General features: G+C 39.6%; 1 protein-coding gene, 1 long non-coding RNA gene and 2 other non-coding genes across 6 annotated transcripts in view; 1 reads left to right on the top strand and 3 right to left on the bottom strand.

Annotated features, from left to right (window-relative positions):
* The window catches only part of ST6GALNAC2 (ST6 N-acetylgalactosaminide alpha-2,6-sialyltransferase 2), a 51,146-nt gene extending 48,399 nt beyond the window's left edge, over positions 1–2,747 (top strand). For both annotated transcript variants that reach the window (XM_021002487.2, XM_021002486.2), the window contains exons 8-9: positions 320–419; positions 2,065–2,747. In XM_021002487.2, the coding sequence (XP_020858146.1) occupies positions 320–419; positions 2,065–2,232 (268 nt within the window). In that variant the 3' untranslated portion in view covers positions 2,233–2,747. The remainder of the gene's footprint in view (positions 1–319; positions 420–2,064) is intronic.
* Positions 2,748–3,167: 420 nt separating this feature from the next.
* LOC110219274 (uncharacterized) lies at positions 3,168–9,667 on the bottom strand. Of its 2 annotated transcripts, XR_002327567.2 has the most exons (5): positions 9,560–9,667; positions 8,848–8,936; positions 7,498–7,592; positions 5,353–5,945; positions 3,168–3,263 (listed from the first exon to the last, which is right to left on the bottom strand). It is a non-coding gene; the product is annotated as an uncharacterized LOC110219274 (long non-coding RNA). The 2 variants fall into 2 exon arrangements; XR_002327566.2 differs by having other exon boundaries at positions 3,168–5,945.
* LOC144458078 (small nucleolar RNA R38) lies at positions 6,208–6,281 on the bottom strand. Its single transcript, XR_013487630.1, has one exon. It is a non-coding gene; the product is annotated as a small nucleolar RNA R38 (small nucleolar RNA).
* LOC144458077 (small nucleolar RNA R38) lies at positions 7,674–7,750 on the bottom strand. Its single transcript, XR_013487629.1, has one exon. It is a non-coding gene; the product is annotated as a small nucleolar RNA R38 (small nucleolar RNA).
* Positions 9,668–17,174: the final 7,507 nt, after the last annotated feature.

The following is a 17,174-nucleotide window of genomic DNA, read 5'->3' as shown; positions in this document are numbered from 1 at the left end:
AAGGTGGGGCTGGTGGGAAGGAGGAGGGAACCAGGCAGGAAGAGATTGGGTTGGGCTCCATTATATAACAGCAACTTCTAATTACTACTATCAACCTTGATAAGGTATACAAACTAAGAGATGGGCTACCAGCATGGGAATATGAGTAACAAAGGACGAATCCTAAAAGCCATTGAAGAAACATTTTCTAATTCAATTGTGCTAGTTGTTACAAAAATGCAATACCACCCATGGCCAGAGTGCTAACTGTCAGAGGCCTCTGATTTGCATGGATTCAAATTTTTATGTGAAAAATCATGACCCTTCTTTTTGCCTTCAGGTTTTTGAAATCAGACCTCATCAGTAAAAAGTATGGGTACCTGTACATGCCCAGTACTGGAGCCCTCATGTTGCTGACAGCTTTGCATACCTGTGACCAAGTAAGAAATATTTCTTCTTCCTAGTACAGTCCTGTTGTACTTAGACCATGGCCACCAGTGAACCTGATTATTCCCTGCTGGGGATCTTGACTAGATCCTTAGGCCTATAATCAGCTTCCTGAGAAACACTCGTGGTAACCCATCCGAGCATTTGCCTCCTTCAGTCACCCCACCTCCCCTTCACCCCCCCACCCCCACTCTTTAGGCAAAATCCCATCATCCTTTACTAAACTGCTATGGACTCATATTTTAACCTTTTCCCATTCATACTGCTTTCCAACCTGTTTCCTTTATCTCAGGATATGTATGACTGGGGATGAACAGTAACTATCTTCCAATCTTTTTTTTAAAAGAGAATAAAATGGTCCTTACCAATACTAAAAATTATGGGGTCCAAAGCCTCACATGCTACTACTAGTTGAGTAAGATGGAAGACCTGGTTTCAAATTCCCCTCCTATACTAGCTGTTACAATAAGTCACAATCCTTCTGATGGATTTTAATATTAATACTGGCATTGTCCTCACCATAATTCCCACTCTTCTTGACATTCCATCTCTCTTTATCTACTGGACCCTTTCCTGATGCCTACCAACGTGACCAAGTCACTCTCCTCAAAAACTCAACTTTCTCTGATTTCCTTAACCCCTACTCTTCAGTACCCTTGGCTGATACACCATCCTTGCTAAGTTAACTCTAAGCATGCATACCCCCAAAGCTGTTCCATCCATCCCCAGTGATCTCATGAATTCATATGCCTTCAATTATCCCTATGTAGTCTTAGCTCTTCTCCTGAGTTGCCTATTGGGGCATTTGAAACTGGGTGTCCTACAAACATCTCAAACTCAATTATATCCAAAACAAAATTCCACCCCCTTTCCAAACTTCTCTATTACTGTTTTGGGTACCACTGCACTTCCATTCAGGTTCCCAACATGTCATCCTTGACTATTCAATTCATCCCACATATCCGGTTAGTTGCAATCTTGTCTCAGCCACCCTAGGCATCTTTGCTTGCTCTAAAACAAGTCTTCTATTTGGGCCTACCCAACACACCTATCCCCATTCCAACCAATCCTTTGCACAGCTGCCATTTTCTTATAATACAGGTGGAATATCACTCTAGCATAGCTGACATCTTCCCCCTCTCAAACTCCAGTGGTTCCCTATCAGACATGTGATCAAACACACACACTAGGCATATAGGCCATCTCACTGTTATGCACACGGGATCCTGCATCTTACTGTTCTATGCCTTTGTGCTGGTTACCTTTCATTCCTGGAATTAACTTCCTCACCTCTGCCACTTGGATATCCTCCTTCCCTTTAGCTCAGCTCAAGCACCTTCTTCATGAAGCCTTTTCTGCCTGCCTACACCCCACCTTCCCATGCCAGATGCTAGAGTACCCCAAGCCCAAAACTACCGTACCAGATTACTTTAACATATATTCTGTACCTACTCCTATATACATGTTGTCTCCCTTGGAATAAATGATCCTTGAGACTGCTGCACTACACAACTTTTTAAATTAACTTTTAAATAAATGAATCCTCTTTTGAACCAGGGACAATATCTCCCTTTTTCACAGGATTATGCATTTAGTGGCAATAAATGCTATGAACTAATTTAAACTCTTCTTTTTCAGGTCAGCGCCTATGGGTTCATTACAAGCAATTACCAGGAATTTTCTGACCACTATTATGACAGCAAGAAGCAGCCCTTAGTGTTTTACGTCAATCATGATATGCACATGGAAGGCAATCTGTGGAAGAACTTGCACGATGCAGGCATCATGAATCTTTATCAGCGCTGAATCCAAAGCCAAGCCATGAAGTACTCCAACTGCCAAGCTCAGCATTTTCTTACAAAGTCATTTACGTTTCTGATATGGAAAACCAGTACTAGGTTAAGAATTAGCAAATGGTTTGCAGAGGCATTATCTTGAAATGGAAAAATGCCCTACCCACAATGGAGATGAAAAAACAATCGTAACATGCAGCCGGGGGCATCGTGCCTTGTTGCTGATTTTCTCGCGTTTTAAAATCACATCCTCTACCCCACAAAACAGTTCAAAAAGCCAAAAAAAATTTCTTAAAACAAAACTTCAAACTCTGCCCAGAGACAACCAGAAAGCAATATTAAAGAACAGTTCAACAAGAATCATTCAGTAAGATAACAGCAGGTCTCTGAGGATAACAAGATCAATTCCTGCAAGATGAATTTCTGCCCAATAGGGAGGGGAGGGGAGGCACTCCACCTGATGAATGGGTGGATAATTGTAATTGGAAACATTTTACCACTCTGTATAATTACATAAATATTAAACGATCTTTTTCTTTTGTCTTTTTTGCTATGGTGTTAGAATGCAGAGAAGCTGGTGGAAAGTGGGATTAGGGTGGAAGTCAGGATGTGTGGCAATCACAACCAGGAGCCAAGAACTCTGTGAAGTTTTTGACCGGATTTTCAGAGCAGTCAATTATAAGGATAACCGCTTACCAATCCTGTTCGCATAAAGCAGATGAAAATTCTACTGCTTTGGAAGTCAGAACTCTAAGCCTTCCAATAACTGGCACCGAAGAAGCACATTCAGAAAGTCTATGATAAACCTAATAGCTTTTCACACTAAACTTAAAAGGTTATAAATATCATTCAGCCTTCTTACCAATAACACTGATATTGCCCACTTTGCTGCTGGTAACAGATGTTTAGGTGAAAAAGATTTAGGAACTTAATACTTATTATGAAACATGTTTTCAAGTAACTTTATTTTTTAAGCATATACATCAAAGTATATACACACATAGTAAGCTTGCGGCCACACGCAGTTTCAACAGTAGAAAATACCTGTCAAAAGAAAAAACGACAAGTCAAATAGCAGCCAACAAATGGTCACCACATAGAAGGTTCCTAACCCCAGTTCAGTGTTGCAGGTTTGCCCCATGCAGAATCTACAAGGGTATACAAATGGTGGAGCAAAGACTTGACTTTTGTATGGGCATGGCCCTCTAAGTAGATTACATGGTACTGGAGTATTGGATTGTCGCAAGACCTTCAAGGTTTAAGCCACCACTTAATAGTTAAATAATCTTGGACCTATTAATCTTCATTAGTTAAATAAGATGGTTCACTTTATGAAGAGACTGAGACTTGGGAGTGGCAGACTCAAGTCTTACATGAATTCAATTCCAGTGTCCTTCACCACACTGCATTTTCTTAAATGGGGTTAAAACTTGTACCACTCATCTCATAAAGTCATGAAGTACTTTATAAATTGACACTATATAAAAGTGATTTTAAAAATGTGAGGAAAGTTCCAGAACTACTTATAATCTGCCTTTTTTTCTCCCAATAGGGAATCTAGAACTGTTAAGTCACTGACGGTTTCCTTGAATATTTTCACTTAGGGTAGTTATATCCTCACAATCACCTTGGTTTTAAAGGATAGGGCTTGATTACTTTGTGGGTCAGCGGTCAACCATCATTGAACCTTTCACTGAACCAAATGAAGCTTTTCTCTTATAGTCATCAATCTGCCAATTCACTGTTTGATTTCAGCCTGTAAGTTAATGGGGTTCACTCTCATGTCCACTAAACTATAATCCAAACACAAACCTTCTCCAGTGGATGAGCCAAAAATGTGAGATTAACTATGAAATGCCCACACATAAGCACTCTTTTCTTTCAGTGGAAAAGAGAGGCAGTCCTCTATCTAAGTTCAAGACAGGCATTTAAATGTAGAAAAGCCAAAGAGCTTTCCAGCACCACCCCCACAACCTCCTTGCTCTGCCCAAAGGTTCTTAGATGGCTGCCTGAAAGACTGCCACATGCCAGATATGCCATTCCTAAAGGACCCTGAGCCAAACAGCTAGGCAACTGCCACTGGGTGCTGTACCACCACCCTGTTGTTAAATGTCAAAGCGCCGACTTCAAGGGCGGCAGCCAAGAAGATTAGTGGCTGGAGGTGAAGATATTTCAGGGCACTGTATTCTTTAAACTGGCATAAAACTTGACTTGTCTTCCCTAATAAACGGGCGTTCCTACAACAAAATTATTTAACCAATGTCTTTTCACTCTTGACTTTAGTGCGACTTCTAAGCAGAAAGTGCCAGACAGCAATATTTAGGTTTTATTTTACTCACAGAAAATGATATGTAGGCATGTCCCAGCCAACAACGACAAAATTTAATCGGAAGGGCAGAACGAGGTAGGGCTTACACAGAGAATGGGCTCCTAAGGTTAGCTAGAGCAGTGTTTGCTAAGACTGAGTAAGGACTCAAGAAGGCTAACTCCAAACCTCTAGTTTTGAGATCTCAGAGGAACTTCCCCCACCATGTTCCAGGGAGTAGGACATTAACTTAATGCCTATGAATGAATAAGGGTGCTACTGCCTTTCCATTTCATATTAGTTTACTTCTACTCCACCCAAATTGATTATCAACCTGCCAGTCACCTGACCTCTCTGGCCTCTCTTCCCTACTCCCCCTTTGAAGTCCAAAGCAAATGCTATCTACTTACCAGAAAGTTCTTCCTGATTCACCTGGACAATAAGGCCTTTCACCTCTGACCTCAAGTAATATTTTATTGTACGACTCTAGTTAACTCTATGACAGGGACCCATGTCTTACCTCCCTTTCCGACATTCTGTCCAGGAACAACGTTCTGCACAAAGTATGTGCTTAGTGTCTGTTAGAATGACTAGTGAATGAATAAACGCAATTTTAGCTTCAGAATGATCTAAGTACTTAGAGGATGATTTTTAAAACAATCCACTGGGGATTCCTTTGGCTGATTACAGTCCAGATGATGTTTTTATGTGGGCCATTTTGTTTACAGCTATTCAAAGGAACAAGGTGTAGCTACTTTCACCTGGTTGAAGGTAGGAAGAGCAAATTGGGACTGAGGAGTGAAGAAGAAAAAACTCAAAACTGAGTACCTGTGCTGAATCTCTCAAGATGATAAGACGTACATCTGAATTGGGTCTTCCGATTTAGGGCAGGAACATTAAAACCGTAATGGGCATGCAGATTGTACACAATAAACAAGAATCAAAGCAGTATATTTTATTCTAAATCTTGAATCCTTACAAAAAGACAAACTTCATAGTTGACATATAAACAGACTACTGCAGCAGCAAGCTACTAAGCCTCAGAAGTGATCTGCTTTCCCCTCACTTAAGTTTTCAGACAGGGATAACAAAACATCATTGGCTTTTAGAGCTTCCAGGGCACAAAACATTGAATTCTCATGTTTCAACTTGCCTTAAGGCAAAACAGATTATGACTGAGTCCAAAGTACTACATAAACCCACTAATGTGTAGTACTTACTGATAATCTGTAGGTCACCAAGCTTCAGTATTTTTCAACAGTGTTTACCTGCTTTAGGGTAAAGAACAAGTTTTCTACTTCTCTCCTAGCATAGATATGCTTCTACTATCAGTGATATTCTAAAGTCTTCCAGCTATAGGAGTAAAAAGGATCCTCAAATCATAAGCTTCTTTTCCCACTAGCTGAGGCAGAGACTGTACCCTACAAAAAAATTAACACAATAAAACACTCATCTAAGTCAACTCTTAAATCAATAAATCCCATTCTTTTTATTTTATTTTATTTTTTTGACAGTTGGGGTTAAGTGACTTGCCCAGGGTCACACAGCTACTAACTGTCAAGTGTTTGGTCTGAGGCTGGATTTGAACTCAGGTCCTCCTGACTTCAGGGCCAGCACTCTATCTACTGCATCACCTAGCTGCCCCAATCCCATTCTTTTTAAATGCAGTATTTTAAAAGCAAACCAAGCTTCAGGAAGTTCTCATTCCACATTTTTCTTTTTCAGACAGGGATAACTTCATAACATCACCAGCTCAGCTCTCATCAATTCATCAACCTCTATAGAGTACAAGGGTTCTTAACCTTTAGCCTGTGAACTTTCTTTTTTTAAGTCTGATCACTTTCAATATAATTGGCTTCCTTTGCAATCTTATGCATTTAAAAACATTTTTCTGAGAAGATCATAAGGCCTCAGATTGTGAAAAAAGATCCATGACACACAAAAAGGATAAAAAACCCTCCTCTAGAACAAAAGCACTTTTTAATATAACTAGCCAAAGACTTTTTACTAACATACCCATATTGTTTTTTCCTCACATTAACACTTTAAGGTAGACAGACTGAGTACCAGGTATTGTTATCACTCATTCTACAGAAATTAGGAATTATTTGCTTAGTTCTATTTTTTTTAATAGATGTCAATCTAGCGTGTCTTAGGAACAGACACTAGCATTGCTTTTCTTTTTTCCTTTCAAGCTATTTTGTAATGTATAAGACTATGGTTTTCTGGGTCTTTTAAATATACAATGCAACCTTAAGCATATGAAGAGGCATGCCAAAAAAAAACCAAAAACCACCCAGGCAAATGAATTGTTTTGCAAACACCCCAAAAATTAGCACAAGAAAACTAAGTACAATTGTTGAGAAAACATTAAGTAATGAAATCATTTCATGTTTTCAGGTCAGTCTATATGAAAAGAAAAAAAGGGGGGGGCCATCACACCCTAAAGGGAGAAGAGGAAACTGGGACCAAAGAACTGGAGGGAGTCAACCCTAAAGAGAGGGAATAGGGTGTTATTGAAAAGCATTCTCATAGAGGAGTGGGTGTGTCTGCAGTGGGAGATAGGAACCTCCCAATGGACTTAAGCCCAGAAAAAGTCTGAGAACTAGGGGGTTGTCTTCTCTAACTGTGTCCCCCCACCATAAGCAGTTTTCCACCCCAGGAGATTCATGAGTTACTGGGAATAATAGTTCTTTCCCTCTTTTTCTGTATAGCACTGAGTCTCCTGTAGGAAATAAACCCACTGTTTCGTTAAGGTCACAAAATCAGAGGTGGAATGGACTCTTTGAAAACATCTAGCATGACCTTTTATTAACATAACAAAACTAGTTAATGAGAGAACTAGAGTAGAAAACCCAGGGCTACCAAGTCTTTATCCAATATTTCACAGGGTCTTCATGACATTAGCTATTAACGGCTAAACTGGCCAATAACAAAACTAATACTTAAAGGAACCTATGCCACACTACTTACTCTTTGAAGGTGCAAGTTAGAAGATCCAACAATCTTAACATTTCCAAGAAGACCTTTTCATCTGCTTTCTTTCACGGTCTAAAAGCAGACAGCATCTGGCATCCCAAAAGACATATACATAAGAATTTTCAAACAAATATTCACGTCATGTTTACTCTTGAATTAAGTTTGCAGAGCTGGGCCTCAGCAAGACAGAATCCACACAAAAACTGCTGTTCAGACAGGGATAACTTTATAATCATCACTAGCTCAGCTCTCACAAAAGTTTCTAATAACCAGGCCAAACCAAGTCAGGTTTTCCAAGTACTCCCCTTACCATCTGCTAGCTTTATGGCAGAAGGCATACATACAACACTAGCATGGGCCCTAAGAAATTTCTGGTCCTCTTCAGTGGCAAGGATCATTACGATAAAAAAAATTAGAGCAAGAAGCAAACAGATCATATAGTCCAATCACTTTACAGGTAAGGAAACTGAGGGGCACAGAGGTTGAGGCTGTGTGATTTGTGCAAGGTTCACACAAGCAGAAAGTGGGGAGCACAGGTGCTTTGACTCTAAACGTATCCCTCCCTCTCTTCACTGCACTTGCCATGTAGGACCTTCTAATACTTTGATATATATAGTTTTTCCTTTTGTATGAGGATAAGAAAAATGATGAAGTCAGATTTCTGACTGCCAGCAAACAGATTGGAGGATTTATTGCCAGGCAAAATCTATGAGCCAAGTGCCCTCTCTAAACTTTGTTTCCCCACCTCCTAAACAATGTTCTGGATACATTAGGTGTCAACATTAGTTGAACCCTTGGCTGGGAGGCAAGTATGGCAAAGTCGTCAGAGGGCTGGATCCCTAATCAAGAAAACTTAAATCTTTACAAGCTGTGTGACCCATGGGCAAATCTCTTAAACTCTGAACTTCATCACTAAAACTGGAGGACTTTTGTGCTCATTTTTCTTTTATAATCAATTAATTTATTTTTTGTTTCCAACATTCCATAAGATTTTGAGTTTTAAATCTTCAGCCTCCCTCCCCATCCCCCCTCCCCGCCATGGCGTGCAATCTGATACAGGCTCTACTTATACATTCATATTAAACATTTTCACATTAGTCATGACGTAAAGAAGAATCAGAACTAATGGGAGAAACCTCGAGAAAGAAACAAAACAAAACAACAAAAGAAAGGACAGCAAATAGTATGCTTCTATCTGCATTCAGACTCCAAAGTTCTTTTTCTGGATGTGAATATGTGCTCATTTATTTCTAAAACCCCTTCCAGTTCTACACATATAATCCTATGATCCTCATCCATTTCTACATAGTCCCAATCACCACCTTTTAAAGAAAACAACACTACCGTTTCCTGCTCTTCCATTTCTCAGTTTCAAAGGCCAATCCCTTCTGGCATCAACGTGGCCTCCATTTTTCCCCAAGCAAATGAAAAGCCTGTGGATGACAAATACATTATTGATAGGAGGTTGGGAAGGACCCAGGGTAGAATGTAGGTTTGGGGGTGGGGACGACGACGGAAATGACCGTTAAGAACTATTCTTGGGGCAGCTCGGTGGCTCAGTGGAGAGAGCACAGGCCTTGGAGTCGGGAGGACCCCAGTTCAAATCCCAACCCAGGTACATTACACGCGCTGTGTGATCTTGGGCAAGTCACTTAACACCGACTGCCTCACCAAAAAAAAAACAAACCAAAAGAAAACCCCTATTCTAATATTCCCATATTAGCCTCCTAATGCAAACTCAGCGGGTGCTCCTGCCCAAGGTACGGATGAAGTCGGAGGTCACGGGGTCCGGAAGGAGCGTAGGGCTTCCCGGGGGGCCCTAAGAAGGCGTTAGTCATTCGAGCATCAAGCATTTAGTAAACGCTCCCCACAAGCTAAGCACAGTGTAATCGCAGTGCTATACGGAGGACAGCCTGGGATATCGCCTGGGAGGGTCAAGGGATCCCGGAAGGCCCGGGCTGCCACGCTCTTAAACAAGAAGCCTCTCCGAGCCTTGCCTCGGTTTTCTTCTAGGTGCCTGCACCCACCATTCCCTCGTGGAGCCCAGCATACCCACCAAGGCCCGCCGCATAGGCTACCTCCCTGGGGTGGCCTACGACACGCCAACCATGTCCACGCCGTCGGAGCCAGCAAAAGGCCGGAAACCAAAAGGACACGCGCCTTCCGTGATCTCGCAAGTCTTTGCCACCAGTCTCGAGGGAAGTGTCGCGAGGCTGGCAAAGTACTATGGGAAATGTAGTCAGGAAAGACCCGTCGCGTGGCGAGCGAGGAAGTTCGTTTCTAGGACGTATATGTACTCCTCTTGAGAGGAGGTGCTGTAGGGTGACAAGCCCCTCCGGAAAGATTAGCTCCCTATCTCTTTGAGGCTGCTCTAGAGAGATACCTTTCCAAGCCTACTCATCCTGCGCAGTCCTTACCCATGTTTTCGCATAAGCCGTGGATAGAGTACTGGACTGGAGTCAGGAAAATATGAATTCAGATGTAGCCTGAGACACTTTACTAGCTGTGTGACCCTGGCCAAGTCTGGGCACCCCTGTCTGCCTCAGTCTCCCTGTCAGTAAAAAATGGAGCGAATAGCACTTAACCTCCCACGGTTGTTGGGAAAATAAAATTAGATAACATACGCAAAGCCCTTTGCAAACTTTAAAGGGCTATAGAATGCCAACACTTATTGTTTTGTCATAATAATGGCTTTTATTGTTAATAATAGCCAGTATTTGTGTAGTGGTTTAAGGTTTGCAGGGTGCTTTATAAACATCTCATTTTATCTTCACAACCATTCTGGGAGATAGGAGATATTGTTGTCCCCGTTTTAAATTTTTAAAAATTAATTTATTATTTTGGGGTTGTGACCCACAGTGTAAGAAGTGCGGAAGGGGTTGAGAGTGAAAAAAGTTTAAGAAGCCCTGATCTACAGAGTATCGTATTCCGAGATCTACAGTCCTGTCACATAGTAGCTACTAGGTCTTGTGTAGTAGATTGTACTAGGCTTGTGTAGCTCCATGATACTTAAATTGTTTTTTTTCTTGTTGCTTCCAATATTTTCTCTTTAATGTGGGAGCTTGAAATTTGGCTACGATGTTCCTGTAAGTTTTCCTCCTGGGATCTCTTTCAGGTAGTGATCAGTAGAGTTTTTCTATTTTTGCTTTACCTTTTTGTTCTAGAACTTCAGGGCAATTTTCCATGATAATTACCTGTAATATTGCATCAAAATTCTTTTATTTATCATAATTTTCAGGTAGACTGACTATTCTTATATGATTTCTCCTTGATCTGTTCTCCAGATCAGTTATTTTTCTGAGATGTTTCACTTTCCATTCTATTTTGTTGGTCTTTTCATTTTGTTTTGATTTCTTAGTGTCTTAGAATGTCATTCACTTATAGTTATAATAATATTAGGAATTATTTTCTTCCTTAAGTTTTTGCTTCTCTATTTCAAGTTGGTTGACTTTCTTTTCATACTTTTCTTGATTTTCTTGGATTGCTCTTTTTTTTTTCTAATTTTTCCTCAATCTCTCTTATTTGATTTTTAAAGTCCTTTTTAAGTTCTTTCAAGAACTCTTTTTTTTTTTTGGTAGGCAATGGGGTTAAGTGACTTGCCCAAGGTCACACAGCTAGTAAGTGTTATGTGTCTGAGGCCAGACTTGAACTCAGGTCCTCCTGACCCCAGGCCCAGTGCTCTATCCACTCCACCACCTAGCTGCCCCTCAAGAACTCTTTTGGTGCTTGAGACCATTGGACATTTCTCAATGAAAAGCTTTTTTAGCTCCATAATCTTCCTCTGAATATGAACCCAGATCTTCTCCATTCTCATAGTAATTATCTATGGTTGGGTTCTTTCTCCTTTGCTTACTCATTTTTATTTATTCATTTTTTTAAAATTTTGTTTAGCAGCTATTAGTGTAAATCAAGTTGTAGTCCCAAAGTGTGGGAATGATGCTCCAAGTCTCAGGTCCTTCTTATTGTTATCTTCTGAGTCTGTCTTGGGCCCTAACCTTAGGGCTCTCCCCTCCACTCCTAAGCCACAGGTAGGGCCCCCCAGCCCCATTATCACACAAACACTCTTGTTTCCTGTGGCCCCTCCAGTGGCTGCAAACTATGGCTGCCCTCTCTTCCCTGGAACTGAAACCAGGCACTCTGCTCTCCTACAAGTACCCATAGTCAACAGGGTCCCTACCCTTCACTACTGCACTCACCAGGTGTGTGCTAGCTCCTTCTTCCCTGTGGCCATAACCTGGGACGTGTCTGGTCAGCACAGTTGTGGTTGGCGTCCCTCGACAGAGGAAAGTCCTTCAATATTCTCCTACTTAGTCCTCAGATCCTCACACTGTCTGCAAAATGAAAGTGTCTAAGGCTGAGGCTGCCTCCCAACCCAGTTGCCCCCAGGACTTGTTGTTTGTTAATTCTGCAGAGTCAGTCTGGAGGTGTTTGCACTTCACTCAGGCCAAACCTTTACCCCTGGAGGTTGGGTCTTTCCTGGGGTCTTCTCAAATTGTCTTAGGAGGACAGTTGCTTTACTCCATGTTTATTTCTGCTGCTCTGAGGTGATGTTGTGTCTTTTTTTTTTTTGTGGAGGAAATTTGGAGAGCCAAAAGTTTTCTGAACCTTCTCTACCATCTTCCCAGAATCCTCTGTCATTTATTTTTAACATTCTTTTTTTTTATTTTGAGTTCCAGATTCTCTCCCCCTCTCTCACCCCTCTCCCCACCCACTGAGAAGACAAAGAGTACGATATCAATTATATATGTGAAATCATGCAAAATATTTCCATATTAGCCAAATCGAAAATAACAATAATAATGAAAGTGAAGAAATCATACTTCAGTTTGCACTCAGAGTTCCCTTCTTTCATCCCAGTAATAAAGACCTTTCCTGCCAACCTTCTAAGTTGTCTTGGCCTGGAAAATTCTTCCACCCCATCTTTTTATTGGTTCTGCTGCTCCCAGAATTCATTTTGTGGTGTTATTTTAAAGTTGTTTAGAGGAGAATTTAGAAGAACTCAGTTGAGTCTCTGTCTTTACTCTACCATCTTGGCTGTACCCCTTAAGAGACTCTTTTCAATTCTTGAAGTGAGTAGCTCAGAAAGGAATAAATAACCATCATTGCAGGTTAAGTGATTTTTTTGTTAAGTAACTATTCTGAAATACTAACCCTAAACTGTATTTCACCCTAAACTATATGACCTTTTTTTCAAGATTTCTATAAAAGTTATCTCATACTGTCTTGAAGTAGAGAGAGATAGAAGGACATGGTAATACCCTTTTGGACATTTCTCTCTCTAGATGTGCTTGGGTTTAATATAATGTTAAATTCATTCATTCAATAAATATTTTTAATAGCTTACTATGTGCCAGGAACTGTGGTAAGTGCTGGGTATACAAAAAGAGACGAAAGACAGTCTTTGCCCTCAAGGATCTTATAATCTAGTTTAACTAAATAAAAATTGTTTCTGGCAGACTTGTGCCTAAAATGCAGGGTGGAGTATTAATATTTTTCCTCAATGGTAGTCCATCCAAAAGGATGTTAAGGACTTTCTTCTAGGTAACTTAACAATAAATTAGTACCAATTCTGCATACAGGATATCTATCCACTGTGTCCTACTCTTGCAGTATCTTAACTGGTTCATCTTTTCTGGTCATATATCTCTTTGAATATCCTTTGTATTGCTTCTTCTGCATGAATCATCACTCATAAAATGATGCAACCTATTTATGTCTGCCATATATTTCTCTACTGCCTTTTTGTAAGACACATACTTGATTCACTGGAAATTATAGTATTTCTAATATTTGTGTCCATACAGCATCACTGGAATAATATTGGTTTTTTAAAAGATGGGTTTTTGTTGTAGAGAAAAGCTTAGAGTTATTGAAATCACTGCTCAGTTTCCTAAATGTATACCGCTGTCTTCCTCCTATTCAATTTTGGGCCTGCCATCTGCAGTATCTGTCCTGATGGGCTTTCTATCCATGCATATTATAATCCAGACCAGTGGTTCTCAAAGAGTGATCCAGGGACATATCCCCAAGATCCTTTTAGGGAGTCTGTGTGGTCAAAATTATTGTCATAATAATACAAAGACATTCAGATGTCTAATATAGCAAGTATCAATAAACATAACCCAATAAATAAAAGCTCTTGGGTCAGGTCCTCAATAATTTCTTTTTGATAAGGTTTTTTTTTTTTGGTGAGGCAATCAGGGTTAAGTGACTTGCCCAGGGCCACACAGCTAGTAAGTGTCATGTGTCTGAGACTGGATTTCAACTCACATCCTCCTGACTCCAAGGCCAAAGCACTATCCACTGCACCACCTGGCTGCATCTAGTCCTCAATAATTTTTAAGAGTGTAAAAGAATCTTGAGACCCAAAAGTTAGAGAATCTCTGGTTTAGAAAATAGATATTCATTGTCCATTTAGTTTCCCTGTGTAGAGTGTTACAAATTCTTTTGAGTGACTATAGATCTCATTTACAAAATTCTGAAACATTATGTCATCCACAAAGAGGAACATATGGAGGACCTTACTATCCATTACCATTCCATATATGGAATCTCTGTTTATTTTAGGCACCATGCAGGACATCCTTCATTAATAATGGCAAACAACATGGTGAGTGCATATGTCTCTCTATTTTATGCCTTATTTGACATTAATAATCAAAAATTTACTAAAAATTTATATTTTAGCCCCTCTTTTTAAACTCTGCACAAATCCTTATATTTCATGTGTTGCTTATAAACAATAAGTCATTAGGTTATGCTTCCAACACATTCTGTCAGCCTCTTTCATTTTATCAGTTGATTACGTTCATATTCATCATTATGACTGTTCAGCATTTTCTCCTCCATCATATCCCATTGTGAAGTTTCTTCTTTCAACCCTCCACCCCCTAGTATACAATGAAAAAGAAAGTAGGGAGAATAAAGGTATAGGATCAACACTAGTAACTTATAATTGGAATGTTCTGATCCTACTCTACCTTTTTAGTTTTTACTCAACCCAGACCCACATCACTGGGTCTTACCTTTCTTCTTTCTCTTCTTTTAATTTTTCCTTTATAATCAGCCCTTCGTAGTTGACCTTTGTTTTGTTTGTGATTATTTCCTCCCCAACTCTATTAAATCTCCATCTTCCCCCTCCTTATCCCTGAATATTCCCCTGTTGGTTATAAAGCAGGTCAATATCAAGGTGTGTATGTGTATATATGTTCTACCTTCTTTTATCAAGTTCAGATAAAACTAAGTATCTACCTTTTATTTTAACTTCCATGTTGTTATGTTCTTCTGACATGCACCAAATATGAGAAATAGCAGCTTTCTCCTTCATTTATTTCCCTAAAATATTTTGTTTTCCCTTCCTTTTCTTTGTTTTCTTAAAGCAAACAAAACAGCACACAACCATACTCATTCTCTGAGTTTATTTTTAGTTATTCCCTCTTTGCCCCTTAAAGACGATGGGATTCTGAAAGGACAATGGTCTCTTCCAGGAGTGTGCTGTCAAATGTTTAAGAAGGAGCGGTGGATAGAGTACCAGCCCCAGAGTCCAAATCTAGGCCTCAGACACTTGACACTTACTAGCTATGTGACCCAGGGCAAGTCACTTTACCCCATCGCCCCACAAAAAAAAAAAAGAAAAGAAAAAAAAAAGAACTGGCTTTCTGGTATGCATGTATATACATTACATATCAATAAACATTCATATATGTGTATATATACGTAGATATGTGTGTGTATATTCAGGACACAATTTTAAGTTTAATCTAAATTGTTAACATTTTCTCCATTGCCTTCTTAAGTCTAGAAATCAACAAAATGATAAATTGAGCCCTGATTTGTAATGTTTGCTCTTTTCCAAGGTGTAAATATCGACACTAAAAGTCTGTATGATCTGGTTCTAAACTACACCTGGTTCTTACCCTATTAGTATGTCAGCACTTGACCAACAGTTAGCTTTTTCAAATTACTCAAGTGAATTTGCCTTTATAAATTTTTCTTGTCACTTTTATTTGCTTTTCATAAACTTTATCCAGTTTTGGTTTTCTCAGCAAGACTATTTGAAAGTCTTCTATCCTATTAAAGATCCATTCTCCCCAACCTCCTATAGATTTATATTCAGTTTTGTAGGAAACATTATTCTTAATGGCAAATCTTTTTCTTTTTGTTATATCATAATCCAGCATTTTCTTTCAGTGACACTAATTGCTACATAGTCTTGTATGATCCTGACTGTGGTAACTTGGTACTTGATCTTTTTTTTCTTTGCCACTTGAAACATTTTTTATTTGGCCTGAAAGCTCTGGATCTTGGTTATGACATAACTAGATGTGGTTAATTTGAATTTCTTTTGAGGGGGGTAACTTGTGAATTCTTTCTATTTTTATATTGCCCTCTAGTTCTAGTAGTCTGAGGCAACTTTCTTTTATGATTTCTTGAAATATGGTATCTACAGTTTTTGTTTGGTCATGGTTTTCAGGAAGTCCAAATGATTCTTAAATTATTTCACATTGTCCTTTTTTCCTACATCACTTTCTTCTTCTTCTTCTTTTTTACTCTCTTTTTTAGAGTCTTAGATCATGAGCCTTTATCTTTTTTCCGAATTCTTTGAAATCTATTCTCCTTGTGGCATTTAAAAAGGTTCAAGAGACATAATTTCTGAGTAATTAAATCATTTTATTAATAATGCCAACATTTTAATAAAATGGTGGTCATTTGGCCATCTCTCTCTTAGACCAAAGACAATCATGGCGGTAGGCTCACAGTTTATATGTTCTTTTCGACGAGGAGTGTTCAAAAGGATGGCAGTCAACTCTGATTGGTTAACAATTAATGAGAGAATTAATATTACAATTAGGAGCTGGACTTGAACTTTGATTATGTCATCCTAAATTTCACACTCCCCACCACCACCACCACTTCAAGCCTTGGGCAATCTGTTCAAAGAATTTATGCCCCACCCAAGGTAGAGCAGAACACAATTGTTGCCCCACCTGGGTGGTATCTAGATAGAGGAGATTAGTTTAACCTTCAGAGACTGAGGTCTTGAAATGAGGATTAAGAAAAGGGAGAAATCTGAATCTCCTCGAGTCATTGGTTATTAATAATCATTTCTCTCATCTTAAAGTCTAGAGCATAAACCAAGCTGTTTCTAATGCATTTAGGATTATAGATCCAGAGCTGAAAAGAATCTAAGAGGTCATATAATCCAATCCCATCATTTCACAGATGAGGAGGCCCAATTAAAAGATTTGCCCAAGATTATATATATAGTGTAAGGGACAAGGTATCATGCTCCCACAATTTAAGATAACCTTTGACATCTTAAAACATCAGCAAAGAATTTGGTAATAACAAGTCACACTGTCTTAATGAGCTTACAAAACCTTGAAAGGGCAAGCCAATGAGAAAGGCCCCAAAGTTCTAGAGGGCAGAGACGGTTTTAATTAGCCCTAAGTAGGCCAAAGGACAAGAGCTTTTGGATGAGTGATGGGGGGGGCACGTCAAGGGGACATGAGATGGGTGAGATTGTAACCTGGAAAGGAACGGACCAATCCGGGCCTGGAAGGGAGGAGTTGCGGCATTCTAACAGTATAAAAACGGTTTCTCGCTTCTGTAATCAGTGCTCTCTCTTCTGACAGATATGCCTGGTTCTAGGTTCTCTTGCAAGAATTGTA

This window comes from Phascolarctos cinereus, unplaced genomic scaffold (assembly GCF_003287225.1).
Source record: "Phascolarctos cinereus isolate Bilbo 61053 unplaced genomic scaffold, phaCin_HiC Scaffold_5;HRSCAF=322, whole genome shotgun sequence".
Taxonomy (NCBI): Eukaryota; Metazoa; Chordata; class Mammalia; order Diprotodontia; family Phascolarctidae; genus Phascolarctos; species Phascolarctos cinereus.
The sequence above is the reverse complement of the archived record's forward strand: the minus strand, read 5'-3'. Positions and strand labels throughout refer to the sequence as shown.